Here is a 19026-nt window from a genome sequence, read left to right on the forward strand (position 1 = left end):
TCCCATCTGTATGAAATTTATATGCATCCTTTAAATTACTGAAACGAAGAAGTCGAATTTCAGCATTTTCTGTAAATTAAGGATCTTGTTTCAGTTTGTATAAATTATTTTATTTTTTTCAGTGAGGGTTATATTTCAAACCTAGATTCTAAACTGACGCGTATCTTACAGAATGCTTTAGGTGGTAATTCAAAAACAGCCATGATATGTACTATATCTCCTACATCTATAGAAGAAAGTCATTCTACTTTAAAGGTAAACTATCTAGTTCATTTTATTAAACTTATACTATGAAAAACGATAGGCGGAAATGCTGCTGTTGGGACAAAATTCTTCTTCCACACATGACACATGTAAGCATAGACATAAATGTTACCATATGTTTATCTTGGAGCGCAGGTAAAAATAGTTAGTGTTGCAGTGGTACAAATAAAAAGGGTTAGGCTTAAGAATTTGTTTGATTCAAGTAATTAAAGCCACTCATGGTCATTATTCGGGCAATATCTTATTTTTATCTACATAGTTCATACTAAAAAGATAAGCTTAAACATGCATTATGCAAGTGCTAAATCTGCCTATTGCAGATCGTTCTTTAAGCCATAAATGTTACATAAACTATTAATTAGACATTTATTAACATGACAAGACAATTAACCATAATCAACTTTCAATGCCATCCAGATATCTCCGATATTAAGTAGATTAGAACGGTTCGGCCATTTAATGATTTAATTTAAAAATTGAGGATCAGAGCTCAGCTTCGAACAACCAGTACGGTGGTTATAATCAATGACTCACATTGAGTCAAACTTTCAATTGCTAATAGATTAATTTGAATGAAATTTTCAATATATTCATTTTGCATTATCTATTTTTGAACTATTATAGTATGAATGTGAATGGCTAGTTCTATCTAAATCTTACATAATGAATCTTTAATTAAATTAAGAAACAAAACAAAGTAACAACATGGATTAAGAAGAGGGCCATCAAAAGATTTGGGCAATGGTTTGTTGATATCGTCTGCAGAGGGTGCTGAATGTTTCGAAATTTTCAATTCATCATATCTTTGTAAATACTGAAGGGGGGTTGGATGGCTGAATGGTTAGCGTGCACGCGCTGTATCATAAAGTCTGTCATTGAGTTGACTGGCATGGTTTCGAATCCCCGGTTGTACGTGACGAGGAGTAGGGTCGCCTGTCCAAGCTTGTGGGTTTTCTCCGGGTCCTCCAGTTTCCTCCTACTACTAAAGACCCCTACGCGCAAGCGAATTAGTGAAATAAAATTAAACCATATGTTAGTCCCGAAATGACCTAGTTTGTGTCGAGTGGACGTTAAACCCCATCTCTCTCTGTAAATACTGAACGAAACTGAACCCATTTTTAGACTGAGATTCCTTTTGAAGATACAGCTTTCATAACATTGTAATTTGACGGTCACATGGACAACACACATCGCTGCAGAGCCCGTCCTAGTCTCTATAATCCTTCTATTAATATTAGTCTGGATGCCTTGTCAACATTTGAGAATAATAGATCATTGGCTAGATTATCCGGTCTAATCATAAACACAGAGTAAGGGAGGTAACTAGTCATAAAACAAGATGAATTTTTTTTAAGAATGCCATTTCAATTCATTATCCAACACTCTTAAAAAAATTTTTTATTGTAATATTTCTCGCTTCATGTGCCATATCTATGTTGTTTTTTTTTTAATTAAACCTGATTTGTCGTCGCGATTAATGTTTGTTTATAATAATGCAAGAATTATGCGATTTATTTCGGGAAGTGGCGCAACTCTTACTTGACTTGACCAAAGATACTGGATAATCAACCACATGAAAAAAATAAACTCCGCCAGACTGTCCGTACTTTGAAGACTAGGAGCTTCTGGGTAACTGAAACTAAGCTCACCCAGCCCGTCGCAGCCGAATTTAAAATACCCCAGTTAATGATCTGGACTTTAATCAATCTCTTCAAGATTAGCCGCATGAAAACATTGCAGTATGTATGTTGAAGCCATTTAGATACCTGTGTGCTAACGTGTCAAGTTCTAAGGTATGGAATTGTCAGAAGTTGTGTGAAACACAGACATTGTGGAGCAGTGTGAGGCCACACTAATCTCTGGACTAGAATGTCCCACATATTAATCCTGGTGTCCTGTGCTGATTTATTTTTTAGGAGTAAATTAGTTGAAAATATTTGTGTTAAAATGTAAACATGCTTTTACAGTTTGCATCTCGAGCTAAAAAGATCAAGAATAAACCCCATCTTAACGAAGTATTTAACGGAGACGCAGCTTTATTAAAGAAATACAGAATGGAAATACAGCGTTTACAACAAACAGCTAGTGAGGTTAGTTTCTCCTTTCTTCTACTACAGAATCTTCTCCCTTACCTGGTCCGACAGTTTTTTTCATTGGTCCAGAGGTCGCAATCACGCAAAAATCCGCATATTTCACGCATTTTTTTCAAAATAAACGCAAATATTGACAAACGCTGCGTAATTTACACGCAGAAAATTTCCCAGACGTGAGAATAATTAGATTATTCTATGTCGTAGTTTTTACAATTTATGTGCTTCACCCGGCATTTACACACCTCTACTGCACGTAGTCTCCGTAGTTTTTTTTATATTTCCTCTTATTTCATTCAAAAGTTCATAGCAGTAAACCTACGTAGCTATCCTATTGGAAGCAAAAAAGCGTATTTCAGACAAGACTTGGGATTGGCTAGAACACGATATACTGTTTACATTCAGCCAATCAAATGTTGGCTTTCATAGCGATAGTTTTCTCTTTACGTCCTGTCGAAGTGAAACATTGAAATGACTGTACCGTCAACCACAGACATGCCGTTAACCTCCAGTCGTCGTTAGACTAAATACCGTAGGCCTATCAATGAAATCGAAATAAGGACGCTTAAAATATGGTTGTTCACAAAACAACTTTACATGCTTCTATATTGAGTATTTTGAGAGGCTCTAAGTCACACAGATGTAGAGGGCAAAAACGCAAAATTTTGGAATGTCTGCATATTTTTACGCAACACGAAATTGATCCACTGCGACCTCTGCATTGGTCTATGGGATATTGTTGTTATTTATTACAGATATAACGTCGAATAAATTAAATATATTATGGACAGGTTAATTTAATATTAAATTATTTACATTTAAAGGGTTGAAAATTGGTAAAAACACAAAATAAAAAGTCACCTTAAAATACACTTATAAAATCGCTGTCGTGAGAAGAGAGGGTGGGTCATCTTCTCCCTTTGTCATATTAAAAACAAGTTAAAACAGGAGGTCCAGCTGACTGATGTTTGGTGTCATTAGGGCGGATAGAAAAAAGCTTGTGGGGGAAAAAGAATCCTCTTGCTTTATGCGGTAAAAACCACATAGATGGACCCATGGATTTATGGGATATTGATCCCTGAGTTTGTTTATAGATGGGTGTGAATGATATGTTAATAGAGAAAGATGAACTTGAAAGAAAACTACGAGAGAAAGAAGAGGCCCAGAATGAACAACAGCGTCTGATCGAGAATCTACAAAGAATGATCTGTGTATCATCTAGTATCGGTAATCCAGATAGTAAAAATGTCAAGGTATATACAACTGTCCTGCTACTTTCCTTTTTATTGTTGTCCCCCGCCTTTCGAAGAAAGCAGGGGACTATTAAAATTTGTTCGTCCGTCTGTCTGTCCGTCACACTTTTTGGGACACAATAACTCTCTTCCTAATTGAGCTAGAATGTTCAAACTTGGTGTATGTGTTTATTAGGTCAATGCCTTGATGGAGTTCGAAGATGAGCATTTTCCGCTTAGGGTAAGCAGAGATAAGCAATTTGATTGGTTGATGCTTTGGGACACGATAACTCTCTTCCTAATTGGGCTAGAATGTTCAAACTTGGTGTATGTGTTGATTAGGTCAATGCCTTGATGGAGTTCGAAGATGAGCATTTTCCGCTTAGGGTAAGCAGAGATAAGCAATTTGATTGGTTGATGCTTTGGGACACGATAACTTTTAATTGAGCTAGAATGTTCAAACTTGGTGTATGTGTTTATTAGGTCAATGCCTTGATGGAGTTCGAAGATGAGCATTTTCCGCTTAGGGTAAGCAGAGATAAGCAATTTGATTGGTTGATACTTTGGGGCACGATAACTCTCTTCCTAATTGAGCTAGAATGTTCAAACTTTGTGTATGTGTTGATTAGGTCAATGCCTTGATGGAGTTCGAAGATGAGCATTTTCCGCTTAGGGTAAGCAGAGATAAGCAATTTGATTGGTTGATGCTTTGGGACACGATAACTTTAGTTCTAATTAAGTGAGATTGATGAAACTTGGTGTATAGTTTCATTACAGTAATACCTTGACTAAGTTTGATAATGAGCATTTTCTGCTCAGGGTAAGCAGAGCGATACGCAATTTGATTGGTCGAGACTTTGGAAAACAATAACTCTCCTACTTTGATTGTCCCCCGCCTTTCGAAGAAAGCAGGGAACTATTAAAATGGGTTCGTCCGTCTGTCTGTCCGTTCCGCTTATGGTAAGCAGAGATAAACAATTTGATTGGTTGATCTTCGAATTGAGTAAATGTTCATGCTTATTGTCCCCCGCCTTTCGAAGAAAGCAGGGAACTATTAAAATGGGTTCGTCCGTCTGTCTGTTTGTCTGTCCGTTCCGCTTAGGGTAAGCAGAGATAAACAATTTGATTGGTTGATGCTTTGGGACACTATAACTTTAGTTCTAATTAAGTAGATAAACAATTTGATTGGTTGATGCTTTGGGACACTATAACTTTAGTTCTAATTAAGTGAGAGTGATGAAACTTGGTGTAAAGTTTCATTACAGTAATACCTTGACTAAGATCGATAATGAGCATTTTCTGCTCAGATTAAGCAGAGCGATAAGCAATTTGATTTGCTGAGACTTTGGAACACAATAACTATCCTTCGAATTGAGTTAAAATGTTCAAAATTGGTGTGTATGCTTATTGTCCCAATTTGTGATAAATTTATATGTGTCCTCTAATTATTTTCCTATTTCGGCGGGGGACATCAGCCTCACTGTTGGCTTGTTTAAAGTGTATTTCCTTGGTGGGGGGGGGGGGGGGGTGCACTTTATTTAGCAGTAGTTCTGTATTTAATGTTTGGGAAAGTAAATAGTTGTAAAACCAACATGCATTATCAAATCTAGACAACACTATGCGACGGTAGGAAGCCAATAATTTTTCAATTTATTTGAACAATTTGCCAACAATTTTTTGAAACTAAACATTAAATACAGAAACTCCTACTAAAACAGGATACCTGAGTTGTAGTGGTTATTGTTTAATAGTATTGCTCTGTGCTATATGAACCAATTGATTCCCCTGCTGTACGCGACAAGGAGTAGGGTCACCTGTCCAACCTTGTGGGTTTTCTCTGGTCCCCCGGTTTCCTCCCACTGCTAAAGACCCCTACGCACATGCGAATTATTGAAATAAAATTGAACCATAGTTTGGCCCCAAATGACCTAGTTTGTGTCGAGTGGACGTTAACCCCATTTCTCTCTCTATATATATATATATAATGAACCATATTCGACAAACTTGAAGATTGTATTGAAGAACTAAAATATGAATGGCCAGAATCTCCACTTATTTTAGCTGGGGACCTCAATGCCAGGGTGGGTCTTACACACGACTTTCTTTGTGAGGATTCAATCAAATTTCTGCCGGGACTGGAACAAGCTGACTATGAAACAGATAGTTTTAATGTAGCTAGGAAATCTAAAGATAGTGAAACTAATAACTTTGGACGAAGACTATTAATACTATGTTGTATATTCAACATCCATATCGTTAACGGTCGAATTTATGACGATAAGACTGGCGAGTTCACATGTCTAAAGTATAACGGCGCATCTGTGGTGGATCTAGTCATAGCCTCATCATGTTTGTTTGCTCTTTTTTGTCATTTCATAGTCAGACCCAGAACTGAATCAGATCATAACCCCGTAGAATTTGATATTGCTATTTATAGTCTCCAGAATCCGAATGTTTCGCATGATGTAATTTTAGGTTCTTACTCAAAATTAAAATGGCAGGACGCGTTCAGAGACGAATTTGTTACTAATGTTTCATGTGGATATGATAAATTTTATAGACAATTTACTGACATACTTTCTGGAAGTATTAATCATGTTCTTTCCTGTTTTACGGACTTCATCAAACTTTGTGGGTCATGCATGAGTATCAGGCCTAGGCCTGTAGTTAAAGGTACACTACGTCACAAACAACCACCTTGGTTTGATGAAGTCTGTAAAACTAGAAAGAAACATAAGTTCGATTTATTAAATAAATTCAGAAAATGCAACTGTAAATCACACTTAAGTGCTTACAATACATGTAAAAATGAGTTTAAAAATCTTTGTAAAAACAAGAAAATAGAATATGAACACACGCTTTATGACACACTTCAAAGAAATCTTCATGACCCAGATGAATTCTGGAAAACTGTTAAATTTTTCCGACCCAAATCACAAATCTCTGACGCAATTACTCCGGGAAATTGGGCTGAACATTTCAAATCAATTTTGAATCCATGTTTCGGGTCACAAGAGGGTGTATCATATTCTAAATTTATTTCAAATTCTGAAACTCAAACAAATGTAGTAAATAACTGTATTCTTAACAAACCAATTTCTGAGTCAGAAGTCAAGCAATGTGTCAAGAACATGAAGCCAGGGACCTCGCCCGGTCCGGATGGAATCGGTATTGATTTTTACAAAGTTGGCATTGATATCCTCATTCCGGCTATTACTTTATTATTCAATAAGGTCTTTGATGAAGGATGTTTTCCCGACTCGTGGTCTAAGGCACTTATCGCACCATTACATAAAAAAGGTTCAAAAAACGATACAAACAATTACAGAGGAATTTCACTGCTTGACTGTATCGGTAAATTGTATAGTGCTGTTCTCAATTGCAGGCTTCAAAAATGGTGCGAATCGGAAAACAAATACAAAGAGGCTCAAGCTGGCTACAGAAAAGGTCATTCAACTGTAGACCATATCTTCACATTGTTTGGTCTCGCACAGAAATATATGTCCAAACCCAGGGGGCGTTTCTATACACTGTTTGTCGATTTTTCCAGGGCATTTGACTCGATTAATCGGTCCAAACTGTTGTCCCTACTCTTACAAAATGGTCTTGGTGGGAAAATGTTTATTGCACTTCAGTCCATGTACAGTTCAGTCTCATCATGTGTCAAAATTGGGAACCGACTCACTCCCTTTTTTGAATGTGTGTCTGGCGTAAGACAGGGATGTACTCTTAGTCCTATTTTGTTTTGTTTTTATATAAACCAGTTGGTTAATATTATGGAAAATGGGGATGTAAGAGGCATTTTTACCACTCAAGACATTGATGATATCCTTATGTTGCTATATGCAGATGACCTTGGTATTTTAGGTGACTCAGTTGGTAATTTGCAGAGAAAAATCAATATTTTGGATAAGTTTTGTACTGAATTTAATTTATCTGTGAACACCATAAAAACCAAGGTTGTTGTATTTAGGAATGGGGGAGCACTAAGGAATAATGAAAGGTTTTTCCTGGGAAACAATTTGTTAGAGTGTGTCACGTACTATAACTATTTAGGCATATTGTTCTCATCAAGGTTGTCATGGAGCAAGGCTCTGTACAATTTGTCAGTGAAGGCTGAAAAGGCATTAATCCCTATCAAATGTTTATTTCAGAAAACAAATCCATCCATCGAACTCTCTTTCAAAATTTTTGACGCAATTATCAAACCAATACTACTTTATGGCTCACAGGTTTGGGGATTCGAGTTCCGCTATGATATTGAACGTGTTCACTCCAAGTTTGTCAAGTATGCACTAGGAATCCATAAGAGCTCCACTACACCCGGAGCCTTGGGCGAATGTGGCCGCCTTGACTTGTCTTTTTCATACATGATATCCTGTATAAAGTACTGGATCAAGTTAATTGGTATGTCCCATAACAGATATCCCAAACAGGTTTATCTTATGCTATGCAAACTAGATGAATTAGGTAGAGACACCTGGGCAACCAAAATAAGAATTTTGTTAAGTTCTCTAGGTTACGCTTATATATGGTATTCTCAGTCTGTTGGTAATGTAAAGTTATTTATTTTATCTCTAAAACTAAGACTGTCGGATATTAATAGGCAAGACTGGTCTGAGAGAATTAGTAATTCTGAAAGCCTTGAAATCTATAAGAATTATAAACTGAATCTGTGTCAAGAAAAATACTTGTCTGCACAAATCCCTAAGCAGGCAAAGAGAAATGTCACAAAATTAAGGTTAAATCTCTTCTCCACAGGAGCAAATTTATATAAGAGAAAACTATCCAAGCATCCGAATTGCATGTTTTGTACAGCCAATATAATTGAAGATTTGTACCATATATTTATTGTGTGTAAGACATATCATGAACTACGAGTTCAATATTTGAGTGACTCCATTAACGAAGAGAATGGGTTCTATAATTTATTATTAACATGCGATGAAAACCGTTTGTTACAATTATCTACTTTTATAGATAGGGTATGGGTATTAAGAAACAAATTGTTAAAAACCCAGTCCTAAATCCTATTTACTGACTATCTCACCATTTCTATACACCAAGACTGTTGAAAAGTAATCTACCTGCACGTATCATTTATTATATTGTTATAGTTACATGTATATATATATCTATGTATTATTACCAATCCATACCATACCACTGTCTGATCTGACCACTTTATTGTATTATGATTTGGATCTATGGGTCTTTGACCTAAATCCTTAATAAAAATAAAAATAATAATAATAATAATATATAATGAACCAAGATCCATCATCGCAGCCATCTTGGAATTATAACTTTTGTCCATCGATGCGCAATTGTGCAAGGAACAAGCATGTCGAGTTTCATGTTGCCTCCATAGAAAATGGAGAACGAACAATATGAGTTGGGTTTGCAGTCCATTATTGTGAAAAGCTTTGATGTTATTATAGTTTCAAACTTGACAAAAGAAGAAACCAAGGCTGTATATATTCAAATGTAATGAAATGAAATGTTGTTTAATGGCACGTCAGCTCCAACCGGGCTATATTGCGCCAAACATATGGTGAATCTAACGAGACAAATTAAAACAATATCACATAATTGAATTTATATATGTAAATAAAAACAAATATCACAGAAAATATATTAATTGAAAATAAATATAACAAATCTTTTACATATATAAATATTTAAAAGGATATACATGATTAAATATATACAATTAAAATTGAGAATAAAAGTTTGTCTCTTTTAAAAATGTTAGCACTTTATCATATACAGTAGAATCTGCATTAAGCAGCCACCCAAGGGAATTTTCACAACTGTTTTGTGCTGACATAAATATTAAATTAAATATTACGCTTGGAAGCGGTAAATTTGGCCGTCGCTGAATCTTGCGCTGAACGAAAATTCTTTACTCAAATCTCGGACATAACTTAACGGGAGTGGCCTTTTAATAAAATCTTGGTGCTTTTTGTGCTGACATAAATTAAATATTACGCTTGAATGCATTGGAAGTGGTAAATTTGACCGTCGCTGAATCTTGCGCCGAACGAAAATTCTTTACTCAAATCTCGGACATAACTTCTGTAAACTTGTCATTTTGTACCAACCTTCGATACTACTGTCTACCATTGTGATGCATTCCATAATATTTATCCATTTTTGTGAAGAAAATCGATGAATTCATTTTATTTTATCAAAAAAGCACATGGACAAAAAAAACATCGCTAATTTCATGACCTATTTACAGGGGGTGTAACTCTGTATGTAATATTATAGGAGGCGCTAAGAAAGATACTAGATGATCGTGACAAAACTCGGTACTTTTATTTTATTCAATCAGTATCAAATAATGTGTCGTTACGCGTGAAAACAATGATCAGGTTAGTCGTTTAATAAAACAAAAGATTAATTAACAGATAATCCCGGGTTGATTGTTATTTTTACATTGCTTTTTACCTGATCAGTGGGGGTCCAGTTAATTAACTACTACTCACGGGATTAGCGAGGGTGTTACAAAGAATGACAAGATGATATTGTTCAACAATGGCTGTTGAATGGGCTATGTTTTGTTGAATTTATTAGTAAAATAGTGACCGCTGGCCGCGTTAGAGGAGTGACCGTTGAATAAAGAGATGAAACAACAGAATTTCTACGGGGGGAATTTATCGTGACCGCTTACAAGGAGATGTCGCTGAATAGGAGTGGCTGCTCATACAGATTCTACTGTAGCTCCGGTTGAGCAAATAGCTGACGTAATGACTGGCAACGGTAGTATTTAGATCTAATATATACTATTCAAAAAAAGTAGGGGATATTTGATTTTTAAGTGTTATTAAAGTCACCTAATGAAACTGACGAAGAAACAAATGACAAAATGAAATGAAGTTCACATTCATCGATTTATTCCAAATGATCGTTAGACTAAGTAAGGCACAGCCTGACCATTATAAGGGTAAAATGATACCCGGGGTCAAACAGCAAAGTTACCACAGCATCACAACCAAGTCAGTAACGGGTAAATCCTCCTCTGTTTGCCAAACAAGCATTGATCCGACGTGGCATACTCCTAATGAGACGTCTAAGGTCATTTTGGTCCAGATTGTCCCATTCCTGTTGCAACGCAGCGGCAAGTTCTTGGACATTGGCAGGACGTTGTTGACGTTGACGTAACCTCTGTCCAAGCATGTCCCAGACATGCTCGATGGGGGAGAGGTCGGGACTCAGTGCTGGCCAAGGTAATGTGGTGATGTTCTGTTGTTGGAGGTAACCTGTAACGATCCTGGCCCCGTGACATCTTGCGTTGTCATCCTGGAAGATGGAACGGCGGCCATGACGTCGTGCGAACGGCACAACATGGACTGCCAAGATGTTGTCCCGGTAGTACTGGCCTGTAACACGCCCTGCAACAACATGTAAAGCCGTTCTTCCAGCAACAGTGATGCCTCCCCACACCATAACAGAACCACCCCCAAATCGATCATGTCTGATGACGTTAACGTCTTGGAAGCGCTCGTTTCGACGACGCCACACCCTCCTACGTCTGTCCAAAAAATCAACAGTGAACCTTGACTCATCTGAAAACATCACATTGCTCCAGCGTCGATTATCCCAGTGTTGACGATCCCTACACCAACGACGTCTTGCCTGAATGTGATGATCTCTCAAACAAGGGATCACGCGAGGACGTCGGGCGCGAAGGTGACCCCTATGCAGTCGATTCCGAATCGTCTGGCCACTCACTCTCACACCAGTGTCTGTTTGAAGACGAGCGCTGATCTGATTTGCTGTGATGACACGATTTCTCAAGGCCAAGGTACGGATAAATCGATCCTGGGCTTGAGTTGTCGCCCTTGGTCGACCTGAGCGTGGTCTGTCCTGTACAGATTGTGTATCACGGTATCTGGACCATAGCCTGCTTATGACAGACTGAGAAACATTCATCGTCCGCGCCACAACCGCCTGTGTTGTGCCGATCTGTAGCATGCCAAGGGCACGTAACCTTTCATTTTGGGTAAGCCGACGCATATCAAAATTTGTTTTCTGGTCACTAAAACAATTAAACTGATGTTTCCACCCTGGAATTCAATGCCACAATGACTGTAACATTCAAAGTCAGAGTCGTCCAAATCTTGGGTTGGACCCCCATGATGATCCCAAGCATCACCTGCATTCCATGCGGCAGCTATTGGTGCGTTTGGGCGTCACATGTAACTGGAAATGTTTCTTCTGTTAGGTTCTATAGTGACTTTGTTCGTAGTCATTTGCATATTTTAGTATTATGCCCCCAAAATCAAATATCCCCTACTTTTTTTGAATAGTATACTTGAGATGTTTGCACTCAATCAAGATGTGTTTTACTGTCAAAGGAAGATGACAGCGAACACATTCTGGTTGAGGCTCTCGCTTCAAAATAAAAATACGAGTTAAAAAAGTATGACCAATGCGAGAGCGACACAAAACAACCTCATCCCTCCTGTTGGTTCTATAGGAGTTTGGCCAGTCTCCTAAGAGAGGCTTAATGTGATGAAGTTTGTTTGTGTCTGCAAGATCCCAAGACCGTTGCCAGCGGTCATATATAAATAATTTAATGGACGATTTAAAATCGGTGAAAGGTAAAAGAAATTGTGATATGGGAAGATCTAAAGCAGACTTGGCAGCTAAGTCTGCTTGATCATTCCCTTTAATATCAACATGACTGGGGAGCCAGCAAAGGACAGTGTCCTTGCGGTTAAACTCGTGTGATAGTAGCAGACGATAAATGTCTGCTACTAAATGGTGTACAAGCTGCTTATTGTTTATTGCCTGTAAAGAGGACAAAGAATAAGTAAATATAATTCAAAAAACCTTCTGTCTAAAACAGAAATCAAATGGAATGGGGTTTAACGTCCTACTGTTCTGCTCCGACTGGGCTAATGAAGACGGGCATACGCCATAAATTGTGCTATGAGGGAAATTTAGCCTGCACAGTGGCACTACCGGCTACTCTTATACCGAATTCCAACTGCCAAGGGATCTTTTACGTGCACGCCAACGTGTACACAGGACCTCGGGTTTTTTTTTATCCCATCCGAATGACTAGACAGCTGTCTTTGTCAGACACCCCATCCTGCATCACTGACAAGGGGAAACCACGTCGTAAAGTCTGGATGAACTCTTTCTCTGCCAATGCAGGGATCGAACACCAGACCTCCAGGCAAGTGAGCCAGCACCTTACCCACTTAGTCACCGTAACTCCCTGTTCTAAAACAGCCATAGAAGAATTACTCTATAAATTGAATTTTTATGCGCCCACATTGAAATGTGGTCGTATATTGTCATCGCCCCCGTCCGTTCGTCGATCCGGCGTCCACAGTTGCTTGTGACGCTCTAGAGGCTAAAGTTAATATCCGATTGACTTTAAATTTATACACAGTGTTTAAGGTCATGAGACGGAGAAGCCTTTTGATTTTCAGCGATTTCAGATAATTACTGCCAGAGTTACGGCCCTTGATCACTTTGAAAAATCTTGTGGCGCTCTAGAGGCTAAAGTTAATATCCGATTGACTTTAAATTTATACACAGTGTTTAAGGTCATGAGACGAAGAAACCTATCATTTCAGATAATTACTGCCAGAGTTATGGCCCTTGATCACTTCAAAATCTTGTGGAGGCTCTAGAGGCTAAAGTTAATATTCGATTGACTTTAAATTTGTATACAGTGTTTAAGGTCATGAGACGGAGAAGACTTTTGATTTTCAGCGATTTCAGATAATTACTGCCAGAGTTACGGCCCTTGATCACTTTGAAAAATCTTGTGGCGCTCTAGAGGCTAAAGTTAATATCCGATTGACTTTAAATTTATACACAGTGTTTAAGGTCGTGAGACGAAGAAACCTATCATTTTCGATAATTACTGCCAGAGTTATGGCCCTTGATCACTTCAAAATCTTGTGGAGGCTCTAGAGGCTAAAGTTAATATCCGATTGACTTTAAATTTGTATACAGTGTTTAAGGCCATGAAACGAAGAAGCCTATTGATTTTCAGCGATTTCCGATCATTACTGCCAGAGTTATGGCCCTTGATCACTTAAAAAAATCTTGTGGATGCTCTAGAGGCCAAAGTTAATATACGATTGACTTTAAATTTATACACAGTGGTTAAGGTTATGAGACGAAGGAGCCTATCGATTTTCAGCGATTTACGATAATTACTGTCAGAGTTATGGCCCTTGATCACTTTGAAAAATCTTGTGATGCTCTAGAGGCTAAAGTTATCATCCGATTGACTTCAGATTGATACACAGAGTTTAAGATCTTCAGACGAGGAAGTATATTGATTTTCAATGAGTTTTTATGACTTGAACAGCTAAATCCATAATATTAAAAGTTTCGTATACTAAACGTTAGCATGTGGCAGAACTTTATAAAAACCAAACACATTCTAATGGTTTTCTGATAATTACTTCATGACTTGTTACTCTTAATCAGATTTTAGTGTATTATAAATGTTTCATTGACTGCCCGGACGATTTAGCTGCTGTGGGCGTATGTTATGTTGCCTGGCAACCTATCTTTCAATGAGAATTTAGAATTTGTTTTATGTACCCAGCCTTCTTTTATAATTCAGAAAAAATTACGAAGAGAAACTTGGTGTGGACCCAAATTAAGGAGACAAAGTCATTGTAAGTGCCAAAAGTTAAATTAAATTCAAAATGTAAACAAAAATGATCAGCATCTTTTCATCTCCATGTATTTATGGTGATGTATTTCTCTCTGTCTGGGTGGCGGAGTGGTCTAGCACTTCTCACTCTTCTCTTTACCTTAAAAATCTTACATTCAGCAAGCTGTTGACATTTGCATTAAAAATTAAACTGAAAAGAGTAACATCTATTCAGATAGATTTCCCATACTTGGGGCATTAGGATTTAAGGCACTTGCCACCACTTTTAATAGCTGTTTTGATAAAAAGAAAGGAAGGTTGCATCCACCCATAGCAAGATGATCGCCATTTCTTTTAATGTGACGGGGTTGGATGGCCAAATGGTTAGCATGTGTGCGCTTTATCATAAGGTCTGTCATTGAGTCAACTGGCGTGGTTTCGATTCGCTGGTTGTATGTGAGAAGGATTAGGGTCACCTGTCCAACCTCGTGGGTTTTCTCCGGGTCCTCCAGTTGAAATAAAATTAAACCATATGTTAATCCCGAAATGACCCATTCTCTCTTTCAATGCGACTTTGATATCAGCTACTGAATTTCATTATCTGAATACAAACAATTTACTTGCTGATCTTTTTTATTCATGGACCCCCTTTTTCCATAGGTTTATTTCTTGGGCGCATGGTTGGGCAACACTGCTGTACATAGTCTGAAGAATTTCTCTGTACATTTCATCCTCTTAGTTTAAAGATACATTATGGGAGATTAGATAAAGAGCTGGCAGTTCTCACTATAATAGTTAAAAACTACATAATGTAAAGGGTTGATCCAATCTGAACCGAGAATTTAGCGATTGAATTTTTGGCCTAGCCTCGATCATCATTACTAAAGTCGGTACGATAAAAAACAAAGTCTCGATTATCAATTTCATGATTTAATCATGAATGAAAGTTGAGCAGCAAATCAGATCCTAATCAAGTAAATATCGCAGGCTAGCGATGACATCGAGGGTTGATTATGGTCTGGATAAGTTAATTAATGTCTAATTAAACATCTAGACTTAGATAACATTTCAGGCCTTGCATAATGTATGTGTAGATGCCAAGCTGGCGAAGACTAGTTCGATGATGTTCACGTCACTAAAATATTCACATGACACCAATATTTAGTCCCTTTTTTCAGCCTACCGTTCCATACGCGCTTGACTTGAAAACCCATGATATGTAAGAAACACGATACTGCAAACAATAACAACTATTTATTCACTGTCACATAATATTACACAAAAGTTCACAGCTTGCAGGTCACATTTTATACATTCATAGAAAATCAATGTCCAACATAATGTCTGCGGTAGAAAACAGTACGCTGTCACCAGCTCACATCACACACATGTTCTCAACATCCGTTTGGTTGCTAAGCAATTGACTTGTTTTACTAGACACTACGTACTATTCTACCTGATGCTAATTAGACTCGATTGACCGCTCATTTAACCTAATATTCTGCATATATGTACTGACACATTATATTGCCATATATAGATTTTGAACATTACAATGTTCAAAGATCAAAATAAACAAGAAACTCTTAACTAGAGCTAATTCACTTCACAAACACTGTTTCACAATTCAGCATTCACACTTCACATTTACAATTATATTATAATAATCAACTAAACAAATGAATAAACCGTAATTAATAACAAAATAAACAATACATTTATAAAGCATGATGTCACAGTTTACAAATTCACAAGTTAAGTTTTATTGGGGTTCACAGTTCAAGTTAAAATTACATGATTCACAGAATAAAGAAAAGTTCACTAGTCACAAAATTTCACAAATGAAAGTTAACTTTAAACTTAAAATTATGACATTCTAAAGTATTTAGAAAGTTCACGGGATTCACAGTTCAGCACAATTCACGACAGTTTCACATTTCACTCATCTTGCTCTAATAAAAAGCATAATTTAGTTATAGGTCTGACCAAAGTAGTGGTCTTTGTCCTTAGCTGTACACTTCTCATTAGACCTTGTTTATTTGGATATACATCAATAATATCACCCATAAGCCACGAACATCTAGGTGCATTATCGTCTCCTATTTTAAAGTTCCTATTTGGTTTTAGCCACTTTTGTCTTTGTTGCAACATTGGGAGATATTCCCTAGTCCACCGTTTCCAAAATAACTCGACTAGATATTGTATCTGCCGCCATCTACGTTTTGAGTAAATGTCACGTTCACAAAATACACCAGTAGGAAATGACGTCACGGGTTGCAACAATAATAATGAGTTTGGAGTAATTACTTCCAAATCATTCGGATCTTCAGAGACACGAGACGACTGTTTATAATCTATTCCACTTCACAGAGAAATGTTTGTAATTGTTCTTCAGTTTGACTGGTTTTCAAATATTGTTCACTTAACAACGATTGCAATATTTTGCATATTGTGCGTATTTGTCTCTCCCATACACCACCGTGGTGAGAGGCAGTAAGAGGGTTAAAATGCCACTTAAAGTTAAATTCTACAGCAAATCTGTTAAGATCGTCTTGATTAAGTTCTTTCATTGTCAGAAAATATGTCCTTTGGCACACCCCTTCTAGCAATAAACCTACGGATAGCATTGACACAAGAACTGGTATCTAAAGAAGTCGACACCTCTATATGGATAGCACGGGTAGTAAAACTTGTAAATATTACTCCATACCGCTTTTTCAACGAGCACCCTACTTTAATCTCAAAATGACCAAAGTAGTCGATGCCTACACTAGAAAATGCTTTAAGATCAGCTTGAACACGCGTCTTTGGCAAATCAGCCATCTTTTGTTGACTGGCACGAGAATTTATCTTACGGCATATGACACAGTTACGGATTATCTCTTTCACTAAAACACCAGATCTTATGATCCAGAATCTCTGACGTATCTCAGCAGTCGTGTGATTACGACCCTGATGACCTACTTTATGATGAAAGTATTTCACGATTAAGGTTGACACATGATTATTCTTTGGGAGAATAATTTGATGTTTGGCATCACTAGGAATGTCAGCATTTCTTAATCTGCCACCGACACAGATTAGACCATTTAAAAATACAGTATCCAAATTTGACAAAGCACTATTGGACTTCACAGAATTATTTTTATCACCAGAGAGTATTTTATAATCTTCACAAAAAAACAGATTTCTGAATACACTGAATGATAGATTTCTCAAGATTCCATTCCGTAAGCTATCAGGAATTTCGAGTTTTTGGCTTTTCAATTTTAAAATAGCCTTCAGTCTTAACCACCACGATACACCGCGTTTAAGACAATTCCGGTTCGAATAATGACTAAATAACTTGTTTACATCGTTTTGATTCACCTTGATACACCCGACGTTTATTTCACTCACAGTTTCATTGTCAAGTTTTTCACTAAATACTTGCATAGGCGGCGATTTCTCAGATGACTCATACAGAAAACCTGGACCCATTATCCAGTTGACAGATTTAAGACCATCTGCACTAAGACCACAAGAGATATGATCAGCGGGATTCTGCTTGGACGGAACATACCTCCATTGATCAATTTCCTATCCATCACGTATCACTGCTAAGCGATTAGACACGAACACCTGATAACGCGCTTTCTCATTCGCGATATACTTCAATACCGTCTGGCTGTCTGTCCAGAAGTACACTTGGTTCACTGGTATAGTTAATTCCATATTCAACTTATTGTTAATTCTTACGACTGACGTAGCAGCTGATAATTCCAACTTAACAATAGTGTGTGGTTTAATAGGCGCAACACGTGATCGCCCGATCACAAATGACACATGAACTTCGCCACGGTCACTTTCAAACCTTATATAAGTAACCATCGCAATGATGCAATTGTGTATTACCGAAACACTTTGGCTTTAAACAGCGATCGATTGACACGTTTTCTAAGTTAGGTAAATCTTTTACCCAGTTTTTCCAATTGCGTTCATGTTTTTCCGGTATTTCTTAATCCCAACCAAGTTTTTCGCGACATAAATCTTGAATGATTAACTTAGCACGAAGAACGAATGGTAAAGCGAACCCAAACAGGTCGTACACAGAACTCATGACCGATAAAATGTTACGAGTTGCCTTTGGATTCATAGAGCTTACACTAAATTCAATTTTATCGTCTTCAACACTCCATTTCACACCCAATGCACATTGCACTGGTAAATTGTCATTGATATTGGTGAAATCCAAGTTTTTGGTTTCATCAACTCTATCAGATGCTGGGATAGTATTCATCAAATTGCAACTGTTACTGACCCATTTTGTCTTCAGATTCACTCGGCTACGATTTTAGAAAGTCATCCACGTAAAAGTCATTGTTGATTGAGTCAATGACACTTTTATCTACTTTACCTATATTGTCACTTGCTACACGTTTGAGAGCGAAATTTGAACAGCTTGGAGAGCTGACAGCTCCAAATAAATGGACTAACATACGATATTCAGTTAATGTTTGACTTAAGTCCCCATTTGGCCACCATAAAAATCTCATAAAGTCGATATCAGATTTACTAACTCTGACTTGATAAAACATGCTCTCTATATCACTCATCACAGCAAAATAGTCTTGTCGCCATCTGAAAAGGACACCAAGTAAATTATTGGTCAAGTCTGGGCCTGACAATAACTGTTCATTGCGAGATGAGTTATCATAAACTAAAGGGCAGTTAAATACCACTCTTACCTTATTAGGTTTTCTTGGATGCACAACATTATGATGATTTAAATACCATACTTTACCATCTAGTTTTGCCAATTCAC

The 19026-nt window shown here is 37.3% G+C and overlaps 1 protein-coding gene across 4 annotated transcripts in view; it reads left to right on the top strand.

Annotated features, from left to right (window-relative positions):
* The window catches only part of LOC126832539 (uncharacterized), a 96484-nt gene that overhangs the window by 34771 nt on the left and 42687 nt on the right, over window positions 1–19026 (top strand). For 3 of the 4 annotated variants that reach the window (XM_056103418.1, XM_056103419.1, XM_056103417.1), the window contains exons 11-14: window positions 123–255; window positions 2232–2354; window positions 3449–3607; window positions 14190–14244. In XM_056103418.1, coding sequence (XP_055959393.1) covers window positions 123–255; window positions 2232–2354; window positions 3449–3607; window positions 14190–14244 — 470 coding nt within the window. The remainder of the gene's footprint in view (window positions 1–122; window positions 256–2231; window positions 2355–3448; window positions 3608–14189; window positions 14245–19026) is intronic. The other variant, XM_056103420.1, reaches the window with a different exon arrangement.

This window comes from Patella vulgata, chromosome 9 (genome assembly GCF_932274485.2).
Source record: "Patella vulgata chromosome 9, xgPatVulg1.2, whole genome shotgun sequence".
NCBI lineage: Eukaryota > Metazoa > Mollusca > Gastropoda > Patellidae > Patella > Patella vulgata.